Here is a 16,006-nt window from a genome sequence, read left to right as displayed (position 1 = left end):
CAAAAGCCACAGATACCACACACATGTTAAAGCTGTCTTCTTGTAATATGCTGCTGTCATTTACAGCGTTGTCCAATCATTTTTGTGTTTTGGCTTTTGTTTCTGGCTTGTTCTAAACAATTACATAAGGGGAAGTGTGAGTACTAGCTGTATGTTAGACAGCCAGTTAATTTCCAGTTACCGAATTTGTCATGAAAGAAGATGACGTTTTCAGTTTCATTTCATAATAGCGGCAGATGCCTTCTTTTTGCAAACACTGACATGGTGTTTTGGTGAAACCAACGGGCTTCTCATCATAGAATCATAGAATGGCTTGGGTTGGAAGTGACCTCAAGGATCATCAAGTTCTAACCCCCTGCCACAGGCAGGGCTGCCAACCGCTAGATGAAGTACCAGAGCAGGTTGCCCAAGGCCCCATCCAACCTGGCTTAAAACAACTCCATCTCATAGAAGGCCACTAAGGTTAGTCAAGCAGGATTTGCCCTTGGTGAAGACATGCTGGTTCTCTCCCATATCATCTTACTGCCTTCCAAGTGCCTTAGCACGGCTTCCAGGAGGATCTGCTCCATGATATTCCTTGGCACAGAGGTGAGACTGACAGATTGATAGTTCCTGGGGTCATCCTTGTTACCCTTTTTAAAAATGGGTGTGATGTTGCCGTTTTTCAGTCACCAGGGACTTCACCTGATTGCCATGACTTTTCAAATACCATTGAGAGTGGCTTGGAGACTACAACAGCTCATTCCCTCATGACTCGGATGCATCTCATCAGGACCCACAGACTTGCGGATGTTTGTGTTCCTCAGGTACTCGCGAACCCGATCTTCACTTACAGTGGGAGGGACATTGCTTCCCTGATCCCCTCCTGCCAAACCAAATGTTTGAGGGCTGAGTGGTGAGCAGCTGTTATCAGAGAAGATTGAGGCAAAAAAGTTGTGAAGTACCTCAGCCTTCTCCTTGTCTGTTGTTACCAGCCTGCCTGTGTCACTCACTGGGAGGGTACGCCCTCCTGGACTTTCCTTTTCTGCTGAGGTACCTGTAGAAGCCTTTCTTGTTCTTTTGGGCATCCCTTGCCAAGTTCAGTTCAAGCTGGGCCTTGGCTTTACTGAACCTATCCGTACACAACCTAGCAGTTTCCTTATTCTCTTCCCACGGTACCTGTCCCTGCTTCCACTGCCAGTGCATTTTCTTCTTGCTCTGCAGTTTGACCACCAGGTCCTGGTTCAGCCACACTGGTCTCTTGCCTTCCTTTCCTGACTTGCTGCAGCTGGAGATGGAGAGCTCCTGTGCCCTGAGGAAAGCCTCCTCAAAGATCTGCCAGCTCTGCTCCATACCCTTGTCCATGAGGACAGTTTCCCAGAGTGTTTTGTTGACTAATTCCCCGAAGAGCTGGAATTTAGCTTTCCTAAAGTTTAGCTTCCTAATTTTACTCTTCACCTGTTTCATATCCCTCCAGAGCATGAACACAACCATAGCATGTTCACTACAGCCCAGGCAGCCTCCAGTACCAATGTTGCCAATCAGTTGATTTACACTGGTGAGCAAGAGATGCAGTACTGCATCTCCCCTGGTGGGGCTGTCAATTACTTGACTCGGGAAGTTATCCTCAGTGCATTCCAGGAGAGTCTTGGATTGCCTACAGCTCGCCGTGCTACTTTTCCAGCAGATGTCCAGGTGGCTGAAGTCCCCCAGCAGGACGAGCACTTGTGATTGTGATGCCTCCTGTAGCTGGAGGTAGAAGGCCTCATCGACAGGCTCTGCTTGATCTGGTGGCCTGTAGTAGGCACTGATCACAAAGCTTCCTTTGCTGCCTCGGTCTCTTAACCATCACCCATAGGCTTTCGACTTGCTCATGACCGTTCTTTAGGGACAGCTCTTCACATTCCATTGCTTTCCTGATGTGGACGGCAATGTCCCCTCCCTTCCTTCCTCGCCTGTTCCTGCTGAACAGCTTGTGGCCATCAATAGCCACACTCCAGTCGTGGGAATCATGCCACCAGGTTTCGGTGATGGCAACTATATCATGGTTTTCTAGTAGTGCTGCAGCTTGCAGCTCCTCCTCTTTGTTTCCCAAGCTACATGCATTGGTGTAGAGGCACTTCAGCTGAGTAGCTGGTCTTGTCACTTCCTTAAAGGATAACTCCTTAATTCCTTTTAGGTATTTCCCTTGATTTTCCCCATTGTCCTTCTCCTGTTGCCCCAGCAGTCCCTGCCTCACCATCACAGATGTCTGTATGTGCTGCAGTGTTGCCAGCACCCTGTCCCTCTAATACAGTTATGTCTTCCCACATCTTTCCATGGGCAGGCTCACTATCACCCCGTCCGCCTTCAGACCTAGTTCAAAGCCCTGTGTATGAGCCCCGCTAGCTTTTTCCCAAGGATCCTTCTCCCCCTTTGAGAAAGGCAAACCCCATCCGGTGCCCACAGTGCCAGTACCATGTAGGCTAATTGGTTGCAAAAAAAACCAACGAAGTTCTGGCGGCGGCACCAGCCACGAAGCCAGGCATTTAAAGCGAAGACCCTTCGCTTCGTTTCTTTCTTCCACCGTGCCACGCCCTGTTTGCCTAGCGGCCGGTTGTACACATGCAGCGGGGTTCGGCCGCTGTCACCCCCGGCTGCGCCCACACCGCGTCAATGCTGCCCCACGTCAGGGGCTGCTCACTGCCGTCGTAATGGCCTTTTCCGCGATGTCTTACGGCGGATTTACCTTTCTGTGAAGGCTCCCTTGGTGCGAATTTCTGCTATGCAGCTGACTCGCAGGAATTCTTTGCTAAAATCTCCCCTCTGGTTTAAACCCATTCCCCCTTGCTCTGTCACTGTCTACCCATGTAAAAAGCTGCTCTCCCTCCTGTTTATAATCTCCCTTCAAGTACTGGAAGGCCGCAGTGAGGTTTCCCTGCAGCCTTCTCTTTTCCAGGCTGAACAAGCCCAGCTCCTGCAGCCTGTCTCCACAGGAGAGGTGCTCCAGCCCTCTGCTCATCTGTGTGGCCCTCCTCTGGACCCTCTCAGCAGCTGCACATCTTTCCTGTGTTGGGTGCTCCAAGGCTCCAGATGGGGCCTCACAACGGCAGAGTAGACGGGGACGATCCCCTCCCTCTCCCTGCTGGCCTCCCCTCTTCTGCTGCAGCACAGGATACCATTGGCCTTTCAGGCTGCCAGCGTGCACTGCTGGCTCATGTTATGTTTTTCTTCAACTGGAACCCGAGTCCTTCTCAGCAGGGCTACTCTCAAGGAGTTGTTCTTCCAGTTTCTATACACATCTGGGATTACTTCGACCCAAATGTAAAACCTCGTGCTTTGTTGAACCTCATTAGTTTCACAAGGGCCCACCTTCTGAGTTGATCAAGGTGCCTCTGGATGGTATCTCTTCCTTGTGCTGTATCAACTGCACCCCTTAGCTTGGTGTCATCAGCAAACTTGCTGAGGTTACTCAACTGGGACGTGTGTCCTGAGCCAGGTGTGCTGCAGCTGCAGTGCAGCAGTCACTGGGGTCACAATGTTTTATCCCTTCTCCTCCAGAGATGCCAGCAGCAGCTCCACTCCCTTGCCATGAGGATGCATTTGTCTGAATCCATGCATGCTGCAGCCCTATGTGCAGTCCCAAGCACACAAAATCCTTCCACATGATCCACTAGCATGTAATCCTAGAGTATGCACAGGGGTAGCATTGAATTCATTTTAGAGCCTTTGGTCCCCCTGCACTGGCTTTGGTATTGTCCTCCGCTGGCACCAAAATGCTCACAATAAAAAACAGAGATGCAGTGCATGCTGACAGAAGGATTGTTGTTCTGCTCCTTTCTTATCCAGGTTGTGTTTCCTCACCATCCCTCTGACTAATCCAGTGAAATGCAGAACCAACTCAGAAGGGATGGTTAAAGCTCCTATTGAAGAATTTAGCAGCCTCCTGCTCCTACCTCAGATTGGACAGTGGGCTGGTCCAAAAATGAGCAAACTAGCAGGAGTCATCAAAGTAAACCCTGTATTTACAGAATTAGGTAATGTATTTGTACACTGTGGATTTTACCCCATAAGTACTGATAGACTGTAGTGCTTTGATAAGACAACAGAAGCAGCAAGCTGCAATGCTTCTGCTTGCTTGAACAGCAGCAGACAACCAAGCAGATAGTTTTCTCCTAAGCTTTTGCACACATCTCTGCAGTCCCAAGACCAGAGGATGAATGTTTAGGTTCAGAGGTGTTCCCCATGGGGCTGTGCTGATAGCCCAGGTCAGGCTACACCAGCCCATGCTGATGCTTCCTGGCACAGAAGGTGCCAGGTACTGTGAGGCTGGGGTTTGTACTGCTGGAAGCTCACTCTGCAGAATGCTGGGCTGCCTATAGAGAGGAAGGGGCTGATCTAGAGCTGTCCTGGAGGAGCTAAGGATGCTTTTACCTCCTCATGGTGCTGAGGGGTGCATTCCCTGCAAGCAACTGCACTCCAGGGGTGCCCAGTGACCCCAAGCAAGCAGCACTGTCCATTGCCGTGTGTGGGATGGACTGGACCCTTGGGTGTGTGCTCTGGGGTTTTGAAGGCCCCTTCTCCCTGGGGCAGGCTATGCCCTGGTGCTGCAGAGATGAGACGCGGTGTGCCAAGCCACAGATTCTGCTGCTCCAAAACCCAGGCAAGACGCCTGTGGGAAGAGCCCTGACACAGCCTGGGCTTGTGCTGGCTTCTCCTCTGTGGCAGCTGCACCAGAGCTGTGCTCCTTGGGGCAGCCAGGCACCTGTTAATGCTGGGACACCCTGCAGCTGAGGTCCTAGGTGGTGGCACCAAGCCAGCAAGGAGAGGGACTGGGGAGAGGAGACACAGAAGGGTGCTGGATGTGCAGAGCTGCACATCAACCCTTTCAGGGCTACAAGCCCAGGCTGGGAAATCGTGTACGGCATACTCTGACTTGCAAGGGAACACAATGCGAGTCAGATTAGCCAAAGCATATGGAGAAGAGTCTCATCAGGTTTAAAACCACTGCAGGCACCATGCAGCCTCTGTCTGATATTGGAGGGCTTCCAGGATCCGCTCTTGACGCCACCTGCGCCTGGTGCAGGGGATGAGGGCAGAGAAGCCAGCACTGCCCTTCTTATGGACACTGCCAGCCCCACTGCCTCCCCCACACTGCAGCCTCCCAGCTGACACCCAGCTCTGCAACATCCACACAGCTGTGTCGTGCCCAGCCCTGCAACATCTGGCCAGCAGTGCCCATGCCAAGCTGCTGAGCACAGCACTATTGCTTTAGGAGGCATGCTGCTAAAACCCAGAGGAGCTATTTCCAGGGCTGAGGGCAGCCCAGACCTCTGTGTTTTGTTCCTTCCTTCCCCACAGCTCTCTAGCTGAAAGGGGTTCGGCAGGGAAGGTATGCTGGTTTTATCTTTCTGTCTGTACCCTGTGGTTTTTGTTAGGAAAACGCAGCTTAATCCAGCCCTCTTCTTGCTTCCCAGCCTCTTTTTCAGAGACACAAAAGCGAACATTTTTGGACAGGGCTTTGGCACACGCAAGGCATTTGCTGCTTTAGGGCACGATGTGCAAGACGAGCACTCGCGCTGCCAGCCCAGCCACCACCGGGGAGCGCTGTGGTTCAGCTCGAAGGGCAGAGCAGCCACGTGGCAGCAGCAGCCTCCAGCCGAGCACAGCTGTGGATGCGGGTGCTGCTCACCTCTGCGGGCGGCCAAAGGCAGGCACCAGCCCGCAGCCCTGCTCCCAGCAGCAGAGCTCCTGGCGGGGATGAGGTCAGTGGGCTGTGCCTGTTTCCAATCTCCAGCTGCTAGCAGGAGGCCACATTACCAACCGTCTGAGCATTTCAGGCTGGTGGAAAATGTAAGAGGAGGGCCAGCATCAGGAACCTGGATAGAGCAGCATTCAAGAAGGTTTTAAAATCATGGACTGAAAAATCGATGATTGTGTAAATACTTGTGTTAAACTCATCAAACAGGAGTCTGCCATAGCAGCCAAAGGCTTGTAAACCATGATGCGTTGCCTTAAAATGCTTCTGGAATGACCTGCTGTATCACAGACATACTAAACTCTCCTGAAGCCGACGCTGGGACCGTGGACTTGACATTTTCAGGACTAACTGCATAAACTTGGACCACCTGTACAAAGGGGCAAACCTCCTGTGAGTGACATGCTGTTCCAGGATCCCACCAGTGGGTCCGTGAGACAGAGGCCGCCATTTCTCTTAGAAAACCTTTTGTCAAATGGTATCAGATGTATCATGTATCATGTGACAAAGCGCTCCACTTTCTTGCCAGCAACAGTGTGTGCCAGCAGGAGCTTTCTGCAGCTCCAAAAATTGCATCTTGAACCTCCTCAAATATGGGAAACTTATTAAATCACAGCTTTGAATTCATTTTAGCTGCAGCTTACCACTGTATGTAATTCTAAGAATGGTATTAACAATCATTTTCATAAAAAGAGAGTTAGATACTGTCCTGAGAAGAAAACAAAAAGCATGGTTCCACTCTGTGTTTAGTATCTCTTATTTATTTCCAAAGCATCAGTAATGGATTCAAATAGGGGAGGAGGCAGGGATAAGAAAACTATTTGGGACATTCACTTCTATGAAGTGTTTTGCTGGGAGCTGGCTTGAACCCACAAGTATAACCGGTGACCCACATGTAGAGAAAAAGACAGCATCACTGCCAATGAAAGTTTCAAGGTAATCAAACTCTGGATCTGTTGATTGACATTAAATGCAGAGCACTTCTACTGCTCTCTGTGGCAGATCAAAACCAGAGTACACAGAGCATTTAAGCCACTGATCTGGCTTCAAACTTTGCACCAGTTCATATTTGTTTGGAAAATAGTTTTATGCCTATGTCTGCAGAATTTGTGTTGGGTTACATCATGTCTGTCTGTGCCGCTGCTTTGCGCCTAAAACACAACTCCTCCAGGAGCTTTTCCACCAGTTTCTTCAACATGCTGCACAGTGACCTGCAGTGCAGCTGCAATGCTGCCAGCAGCGGCAGACACCTGAAAGCTCCAGAGGCTGCTCCTGCTGCAGGCCCCGCCCCACACTGGGAGGTGTAATCTTACTAATCCAGCAGCAACCAGTAATTATATCATTAATATACAATGTGACATGACTCAAATCTGGCCTGCCAGGTGATCTCACTGTACCTGCTCTGGACGCCACTCTATCAGCACTCTTGTTCAAAGGTATCATAGAATCATGGAATGGCCTGGGCTGAAAAGGACCTCAAAGATCATCTAGTTTCAACGCCCCTGCTGAATGCATGGTTGCCAACCACTAGACCAGGCTGCCCAGAGCCACATCCAGCCTGGCCTTGAATGCCTCCAGGGATGGGGCATCCACAACCTCTCTGGGCAACAAGTTCCAGCACGGCACCACCCTGAGTGAAAAAATTCCTCCCAGTTTCTAACCTAAAACTCCCCTGTCTTAGTTTAAAACCATTCTCCTTTGTCCTGTCACTATCTACCCATGTAAACAGTCGTAGCCCCTCCTGTTTATACGCTCCCTTCAAGTATTGGAAGGCCACAATGAGGTCTCCCTGGAGCCTTCTCTTCTCCAAGCTAAACAAGACCAGTTCCCTCAACCTTTCCTCATAGGAGAGGTGCTCCAGCCCTCTGATCATCTTGGTGGCCCTCCTCTGGACTTGTTCCAAGAGCTCTGCATCTTTCAGGCCTGGACACAGTACTCCAGATGGGGCCTCACAAGAGCCGAGGAGAGGGGGACGATCCCCTCCCTCTCCCTGCTGGCCACTCCTCTTTTAATGCAGCCCAGAACATAGTTGGCCTTCCAGGCTGCCAGCACACACTGCTGGCTCACGTCCAGCTTCTCGTCCACCAGGACCCCCAAGTCCTTCTCTGCAGGGCTGCTCTCAAGGAGTTCTTCCCCCAGTTTGTACAGATACCTGGGATTGCCCCAGCCCAAGTGCAGCACCTTGCATTTGGCCTTGCTGAATCTCATTAGGTTCTCATGGGTCCACTTCTCCAGCCTGTCCAGGTCCCTCTGGATGGCTTCCCTTCCCTCCTGCTTATCAACTCCACCGCTCAGCTTGGTGTCATCTGCAAACTTGCCGAGGATGCACTCGATTCCATTGTCTATATCATTGATAAAGATGTTGAAGAGCACCAGTCCCAAGACTGAGTCTTGGGGGACACCACTCGTGACCGGCCTCCACCCTGACATAGAACCATTTATCACAACCCTTTGGCTGCGACCAGCCAACCAGTTCTTAACCCACCGAACAGTCCATCCTTCAAATCCATACCTCTCCAATTTGGAGAGAAGGATGTGATGAGGGACCCTGTCAAAGGCTTTGGAGAAGTCCAGGTAGATGACATCCATCGCCCTCCTCCCATCCACTGATGCCGTCACTTCATCGTAGAAGGCCACCAGATTGGTCAGGCAAGATCTGCCTTTGGTGAAGCCATGCTGGCTGTCTCGGATCACCTCGTCACCTATGTGCCTTAACATGTCTTCTAGGAGGATCTGCTCCATGATGTTCCCAGTCACAGAGGTGAGGCTCACCGGCCTGTAGTTCTCCGGGTCATCCTTTCTCCCTTTCTTAAAAATGGGAGTAATGTTTCCCTTTCTCCAGTCACCGGGGACTTCACCAGACAGCCATGATTTTTCAAACATGATGGAGAGTGGCTTGGCAACCACATCAGCCGTCTCTCTCAGAACCCTGGGATGGATGTCATCCGGCCCCATGGACTTTTATACATTCAGTTTCATGAGGAGGTCTCGAACTTGTTCCACTGTTACAGTGGGACAAAATCCACTCCTCTCACCCACACCTCGAGGTTCAGGCTCCTGGCAGACATGGGGAGCCTGACCACCAGTGAAGACCGAGGCAAAGCACTTACTGAGCACCTCAGCTTTTTCCATGTCTGATGAAGCCAGCTCTCCATTACCTTTTACCCGAGGGGGAACACTCTCCTTGGCCTGTCTTCTCTTGCCTATGTACCTGTAGAACCCCTTCTTGTTATCTTTCACATCCCTAGCCAAGTTCAGCCCTATCTGCGCCTTGGCTTTCCTGATCTTATCTTCACACATGTGGACAACAGCCCTGTATTCCTCCCAGGCTACACAACCCTGCTTCCACTTTCTGTACATTTCCCTCTTTTCCCTCAGTTTAAGCTGCAGGCCCTTGCTCAGCCATGCTGGTCGCCTGCTTCCCCTGCTAGGTTTCTTCTGCTGGGGAATGGAGAGCCGTTTCGCTCTCAGGAGGGTGTCCTTAAAGAGCTGCCATCTCTGTTCTGTTCCTACGCCCTTAAGGGCGGTTTCCCAGGGGATCCCACCCAGTCCTGAGCAGCCGGAATTTCGCTCTCCTGAAGTTCAGGGTCCTGATTTTACTCTTTGCCAGGCCTGCCCTCCTCCAGATCACAAACTCCACCAGGGCATGATCACTACAGCCCAGGCTGCCTCCAATCTTAACCCCTCTAATGCTCTCCTCTCATTGGTGAGCACCAGGTCCAGTAGGGCTTCACTTCGGGTCAGTCCATCTAATGCGTGGGCCAGGAAGTTATCCTCAAGAGACTCCAGGAATCTCCTGGATTGTCTGTTGCCCACTGTGCCATTATCCCAGCAGATTTCTGGGTGGTTGAAATCTCCCATCAGGACAAGAGCCTGTGAGCACAACACTTCCTGCAGCTGGAGCAGGAAGGCCTTGTCAACAGGCTCCCCCTGATCAGGTGGCCTGTAGCAGACCCCAACCACTAGATGCCCTTTACTGGACCAATCCCTGATTTTAACCCCTAAGCTCTCAACCTGGTCGTGGCTCTTCTCAGACACAGCTCTTTGCAGTCTATCCACTTCCTAATGTAGGGGGCAGCTTCCCCACCCCTCCTACCCTCTCTATCCCTTCTGATGTGTTTGTAGCCCTCAGTCAGAGTATTCTAATCGTGGGATTCATCCCACCATGTTTCCATGATAGCAGTTAGGTCATACTTTCCCAATTGCACCATGGTTTCTAAGTCCTCCTGTTTGTTTCCCATGCTGCGTGCACTGGTACAGAGGCATGTCAGCTGGGCTACTGGCTCACTGCCTTCCTGGAGGAGCCCTCCCTAATACCTCCAGGGTGAGTCTGGGGTTTTCCCCTGCCACCTCCCAAGGTGACGGCATTCCCACACTCTTGTCACCCAGTACAGCCTCTTCACCCATCGTATCTAGCTTGAAGCCCTGCTAACCAGCCCAGCCAGCTTGCTCTCTAGAATATTTGTGGCCCTTCTTGTCTGTTGCCTCCCTTCCGCCGTCAGCACTCCCCGTCTCAAGGCTGTGTCCCAAGCCATAGTACCCAAAGCCCTGAGTGCGACACCATTCCCGAAGCCATTCATGCAGCATGTTCATCCTGCTTCTTTTGTCCAGATCACAGTCACCAACCGAGAGGACAGAGGAGAACACTACTTGCACTCCCGATCCCTTCAGCAGTCTTCCCAGAGCCATAAAGTCCTTTTTGATCGCCCGAGAACTTCTTTTGCCTATCTCTTCATTTCCAATGTGGAAAACTAGTAAAGGATAATAATCAGAGGGCTTGACCAGGCAAGTGATGTTCCTAGCAACATCTCTCACTCGGGCTCCAGGCAGGCAACATACCTCGCTGTGTGACAGGTCTGAGCAGCATATCGGGCCCCTGGTTCCCCTGAGAAGGGAGTCCCCTATGATGACAGCCCTTCTTTTTTTTCTGATTGATGCTGTAGCAATATGGGGAGCAGTCTGGCTAGCCCCAGGCAACCTCTCCTGCGTGGATGGACCTTCACCCACATCCACATCCCCCTGTCCCTCGCTTAGAGAAATTTAGTACAGAAGTCGAAAGAGCTACTTGACCCTCAGGATACTGCAAAAAATTCTGCAATTCCTGCCATTTATGTGGCTTGCCCTGAGACAAAAAGACATAATTAGCAAGTTAGTTACTATTTTTTCCAATAAAACTTGAGTGAGAGATGATAAAAAGAGTAATACACAGTCAATCCTGATAAATATAAAGAGAAGTTCACATACCCAGATAGGCATATGCGCACTCACATAAACACACACACAAATATACTTCCACTGTAGTTCTGTGTATGGAGTGAAGTGCCAAGTGATAAAGAAAAGGAGAGATGGGAGGCTTCACCCGCCTCTGATACTGGTCTAAGGTCTTTTTAAACCTTGGTGGAATGCACCCAGTGGTGAATTGGAGAACATGTTTTAGTTAAGCAGGACGTGCATGTGAGAGATAGCTCTGAGCCTATCAATCCAACACAAGGCACAATCTGCCAAACTGGTTGCAGAGGGTTCAGAAAGTGGATTCTGTTCCACCTGATAGCTCAGTTAATTGCAAAGTTGCAAATTCAAGGGGTACATCAGACAATTATCTCAACATAGAATATAGAACACATCTGTACTACAGTAAAGCAGAGAGTGTAGCGAGATTTCCCTCAATAAAAAAAAAGTAGCAAAGTCACAAAAAGAACCAACATGAAAAAATTGGAAATAGTTTATTTGCTGCATAAGGAAAGTTCTTGTAAATTACATATAAAGAAACTTGCTATGCTGTAGTGTATAATTTTCAATATTCCACAAAGATAATTGTAATAAATATACGAACCAAAACAAGGTAGAAGACTAAATCCATCAGGCAACCTACAAAATGGTTCACCAAGTTTTATACTTTGCAGCAGTAGCATGCTTAAAATTTTGTTCTTCATTCTGAAGTGCTGCAGCAAAATTTTCTTCACATTTCTTTGGAGCATTTTCAAAACCACCTAACTAGAAAATACTGTCCAAAATAAGCAGGCACTAGTTAAACCACCCAAGAAAAGTAACACCAAGGTCTAACTGATGCAGAGGTGTGTTTTGTTTGTTGATTCGTTTTAAAAATCCAATTTAGTTTTGCCGGGGTTAGGAATTATCTGATATAAGTGCACAACGAGTCCAGCCACCCTCTGGCACTGCTGGGTCTTGTCATATTATGACTCTATATTAACTTCACAGGTCATACAGCTCTGGAGATTTCTCTAATAGAGATGTATCCACTAGCAGGGAGAAAACAAATACCACAGTGAAGCTGCAAGATAAGTTGAATGGTTATACCCTCAAGTGCAGTGTATGCTTAGAAAATGTTTTCCACAACTTCATACTAAACCACAACGGATATTTTTATTTGATTTCTAAATCTGAAAGTGCTGACAAAAGCTTTCTTGATGCCCCTGGCCTCTAGAAACAACATACAGGGATTTTTGATTTCCTCTGGAGTTCTCTACCTACCATTTCTACACTTGTTGACACATCAGGCTGAATTGCATTTTACACCTCACTGCTCTGGACCACGCTGACAGACAGGTCTATTATTCTGTACCGATCTTGTTCAAACTGGGAACACTTCTCTATGCTTCACTATTACTGAATACTTGGGGGTATAAAAAGGAATTCTAATACACGATTATCTAAAAATATTTGTTAATAAGCTTAATGCAAATATTATGTAGAAAAAATGGTTTAGTTACAAAAAAATTAATTAGAGGGCCAATAAAAATAGACTGAAGAGAAGATCTTTACAAAAGTGAGGTTAGGAAGTATGAGGCATTGACATTCACTGTAAACATCCTGTGTTCACTAGAATCCCTTGTCTAAAGTAATATGTTCTGGTTTTGTTCCTGAGCTTCATGGCCAACACTTGCATAGATAGCTAAACCTATTATAAGTAGTTGTTTGTACAGAAAACTTTAATAAACTAGTTATTTTACCTTTTGAAATAGTTTCAGTTCAAGGAAATTATTTATTCAAGGAAATTATGAAGCATGGTAGGATTTTTGTGTACTCAGTGCATTGGATGGGTAGGGACAGCCACATTATGGTGTGCTAATCTTAAATAAAATTAGGTTACAAAGTAGAGCTGTTGGATGTTCTGGCTCACCATAAAGATCTACTTCTGCTCGCTGCTGCAAGGCTCACTTCTGCTCTGCCAAAGACTGCATGTGGCAAAATGTCTGGAATCTAAGTAAGTGCTGCACCATCAAGCAATTAAAATATCCCCATTAACAAGATGCAGCTTATACACAGTGCAGGAGTCCTTATGGAGAATTTCACCATTATCCAGGTGACATGAGTGCTTGCCTCTCTCTTGCAGGAAGCTAGAAAGTACTTTCAGAGTAAACAAGACATGGAGTGGCCTAAGTCTGAAGAACATACTTGCATTTTGGATATGAAAAGCAGGCATGTGTTTAGTTACTGCAATGCAGATGCACATGGAAAGTAGTAGAGACAGACAAACAAATCCACCTCACAAACAACAACAAAAAAGCAGCAAAATGCCAATTTTAAATCTTATGTTAAGGCAAATCTAGATAAACACCCACAACAGTATTAATAGAAATGGGGAGATTTGCTTTTTTTGTTTACTTTTTCTGTGATTGGCTTTTGCACATTGATAAAATTTGTTTAAGCACCTTCTGGACATCTTCATCCATTTGACCCTAGACAAGGGAAGAAAGAAGGAAAGATGATTGAATTAAAATATTTCTTGGCTCCTTAAAGAAATTTGCGAACTATTTCTAAGGTACAGTAATTAGATCCATTCCCAAAAGACAGCAGTGATATATTTGTGCTTACACAGTCAGAAACTTGGGGCCCTATGTCTTTAATATAGCCTGCAATGTTCTTAATAGTTCTGCAGCAGAAAAATCTGCCATTAAAATACCAATACTGTGTAACCAGTAACACCTAGCCTTACCTGCACGGCATAGAGAAGATGCATCCTGTAAACTGACACAGTTTCCTGATGTTGTTTCTTCGTTTCCTAGAAAATAGTTAAGCAGAAAGTCACAGAGCATTCAGAACTGCTCAATTCAGAAATCCTCAGCCAGATGTAGGAAGCTCTGCAAAAATATGAGCAATCATCTAATGCATGCATGGAAGACCAGTTCAAACACTCTTTTATGCTGCTAGCTGTCCCAAACATAGTTTGCTGGGAAACAGTCCACAGAAATACTGTAATCGTACCCGCCTCTGTAAAAAAGTTAGTAAGATGGTATCAGTGGTACAAACCACTGAGTGTAAAGATGTGAAACGAGAACATACTCAGTTTATAAGTTTATCAGAAAACAAAGCAGAGGAAAGATGACAATATTCTGACAAACCAACCCTTGGCTGCAATGGTGTCTTTTCCTAATGTCAGCAACCCATCTGTCAGCAAATGCCTTCTCAGGGAAAGAGATGCTTCCAAATGTCTTAATCCATTAAATCCTCTGTTAACCACTATACATCCAAACAGGGAAATCCAGCCTTCTTTGTCATGATCAGACTGCCACACACCAGAAGCAATCTTTCCAAATAAATGTTTGGACAGATGCTGTTGGGAAAGCCAGTGTAAGAGAAGGGATGAATGCTTCTCTCCTGTTTAACATCCTACCCACTCCCCTAACACATCGTGCATCTGCACTTCACACTACTTTCCTGGTGCTTGAGCAACAGGAAATGAAGGGGCTCTTTACAGACTTGACGTGACTGGAACAAGAGACACTCACTGGCCTTTACAGTGACAGGATGCTATCTACCTATTAACTATCTACTGAATTATTTCTCCCCACTGCAAGGGATTTTTTTTTCTGGACAATGTGCATATTAAATCCTCCATCTGCCTTACTTTCTTCCTGAGAAGCCAGAAATACCTTCTTCTCACCTCCTCTAAAGTGAATGATAATGCTTCTTTGGTCAGGCGAGCTCTTGAAAATAGCAGTTATGCCTCAGCCTGACTTAGAAGACTGTGCCTTGGATGCACGAACAGGTACAATCTTAAAAGTCTCTATGCATTTCAGAATTTCAGAAAATAAGCCGTGCTCCCTATAAACAGATGGTCTTGCTTGATTTGAAGCTTCACACCTTCAAGGACTATTTTCTTCCAAAAAGTCAAACTTATTTTAGCTTAAAAACAAACAAAAAAAACCTAGGAAGATTTCAGCTTATAATAAATCTACATGATCCTGAGAATGCACAAAACTTTAATCCACTGCACAGTGGCCATATTTTTCACAAATCAGAATCTCAACAGCAGATCTGGTCACTACATTCTACTATGAGTGCAGGCACTTTGCTCCATTACTGATCTGAAGAAACATATTCAGGAAAATAGTTTTCTTTAGTTAGATTATTTCTGAAGAACAATTAATAAGTGACCTGCGGAATCTTAAGTGTATCAGAGCATTATAAAATCTCTGGATGAAAACTCTTTCTTGTAGTCATTGTGCTGCAATTTAAATAAGGCACAGTAAAGAATGCCATGTGCATCTTTGGAGAACTGGGAGTGATGGTGGGTTTATGAATTACCACACTTACAGTCAGTTGGTTTTGCAGCTGTTTCACTTGTTGTTGTAATGCTTCCAGCTGCTGACTTTGTCTTTTGGGGGCACTGGTTGAGTAGGAAAGCTGAGAAAGGCTGTTCAAAGCTTCTTTTAATTTGCTGACTTCCTTGGACATTTCACTGATCTAGAAAGGTAAAAAATAGGTTTTCATTAAATGCCAGAATGCACACTATATTCTCATGAATCTTATCTTTGGGATATTTGTGACTCAAACTGAAAGAGCTGGGGAAAGGTGAAAACTCAGAGGACAAACAGAGACAGCGTAAGCAAAGAGTTATAAGGCTTCTCTACCTCACTCTCAGCAGTCATTCAAAATGTATTAATTGTCCTGAAATCAGAGCAATATTTACAAGCAAACGTATTTAACAACTTAGCAGATGTTACTTCTAAACACAAGACAGCAACATACAAACAGACAGGCTATTCACAACTTGCAAAAGGCATAGCTTTTTATAAAGAAATGGGTTGCACAGGAAAAACAGTTGTCATGTTGATAGAACTTGATCCAAATCAGGATGCAGTAAACTTAAAATAGTTAATTTCTGCTGTTTTTTTGTTATTTTATGTCTCCTCATCTACCCAGGAACCTTTTCTTGCTGTACATTACACTTCTTTGACTTCAGTTACATGAATACTGTGAACCTACCTGAACAGAGCTTAAAAGACATGAACTGAAATATGCATCTCTACAGGGATGGAAGATAAC

At 46.9% G+C, this 16,006-nt stretch overlaps 1 protein-coding gene across 7 annotated transcripts in view; it reads right to left on the bottom strand.

Annotated features, from left to right (window-relative positions):
• The window catches only part of RAI14 (retinoic acid induced 14), a 100,720-nt gene continuing 96,134 nt past the window's right edge, over positions 11,421-16,006 (bottom strand). For all 7 annotated transcript variants that reach the window (XM_021380342.1, XM_021380339.1, XM_021380341.1 and 4 more), the window contains 3 exons: positions 15,275-15,424; positions 13,674-13,739; positions 11,421-13,416 (listed from right to left, as the gene is read on the bottom strand). In XM_021380342.1, coding sequence (XP_021236017.1) covers positions 13,339-13,416; positions 13,674-13,739; positions 15,275-15,424 — 294 coding nt within the window. In that variant the 3' untranslated portion in view covers positions 11,421-13,338. The remainder of the gene's footprint in view (positions 13,417-13,673; positions 13,740-15,274; positions 15,425-16,006) is intronic.

This window comes from Numida meleagris, chromosome Z (genome assembly GCF_002078875.1).
Source record: "Numida meleagris isolate 19003 breed g44 Domestic line chromosome Z, NumMel1.0, whole genome shotgun sequence".
Classification (NCBI taxonomy): Eukaryota; Metazoa; Chordata; class Aves; order Galliformes; family Numididae; genus Numida; species Numida meleagris.
The sequence above is the reverse complement of the archived record's forward strand: the minus strand, read 5'-3'. Positions and strand labels throughout refer to the sequence as shown.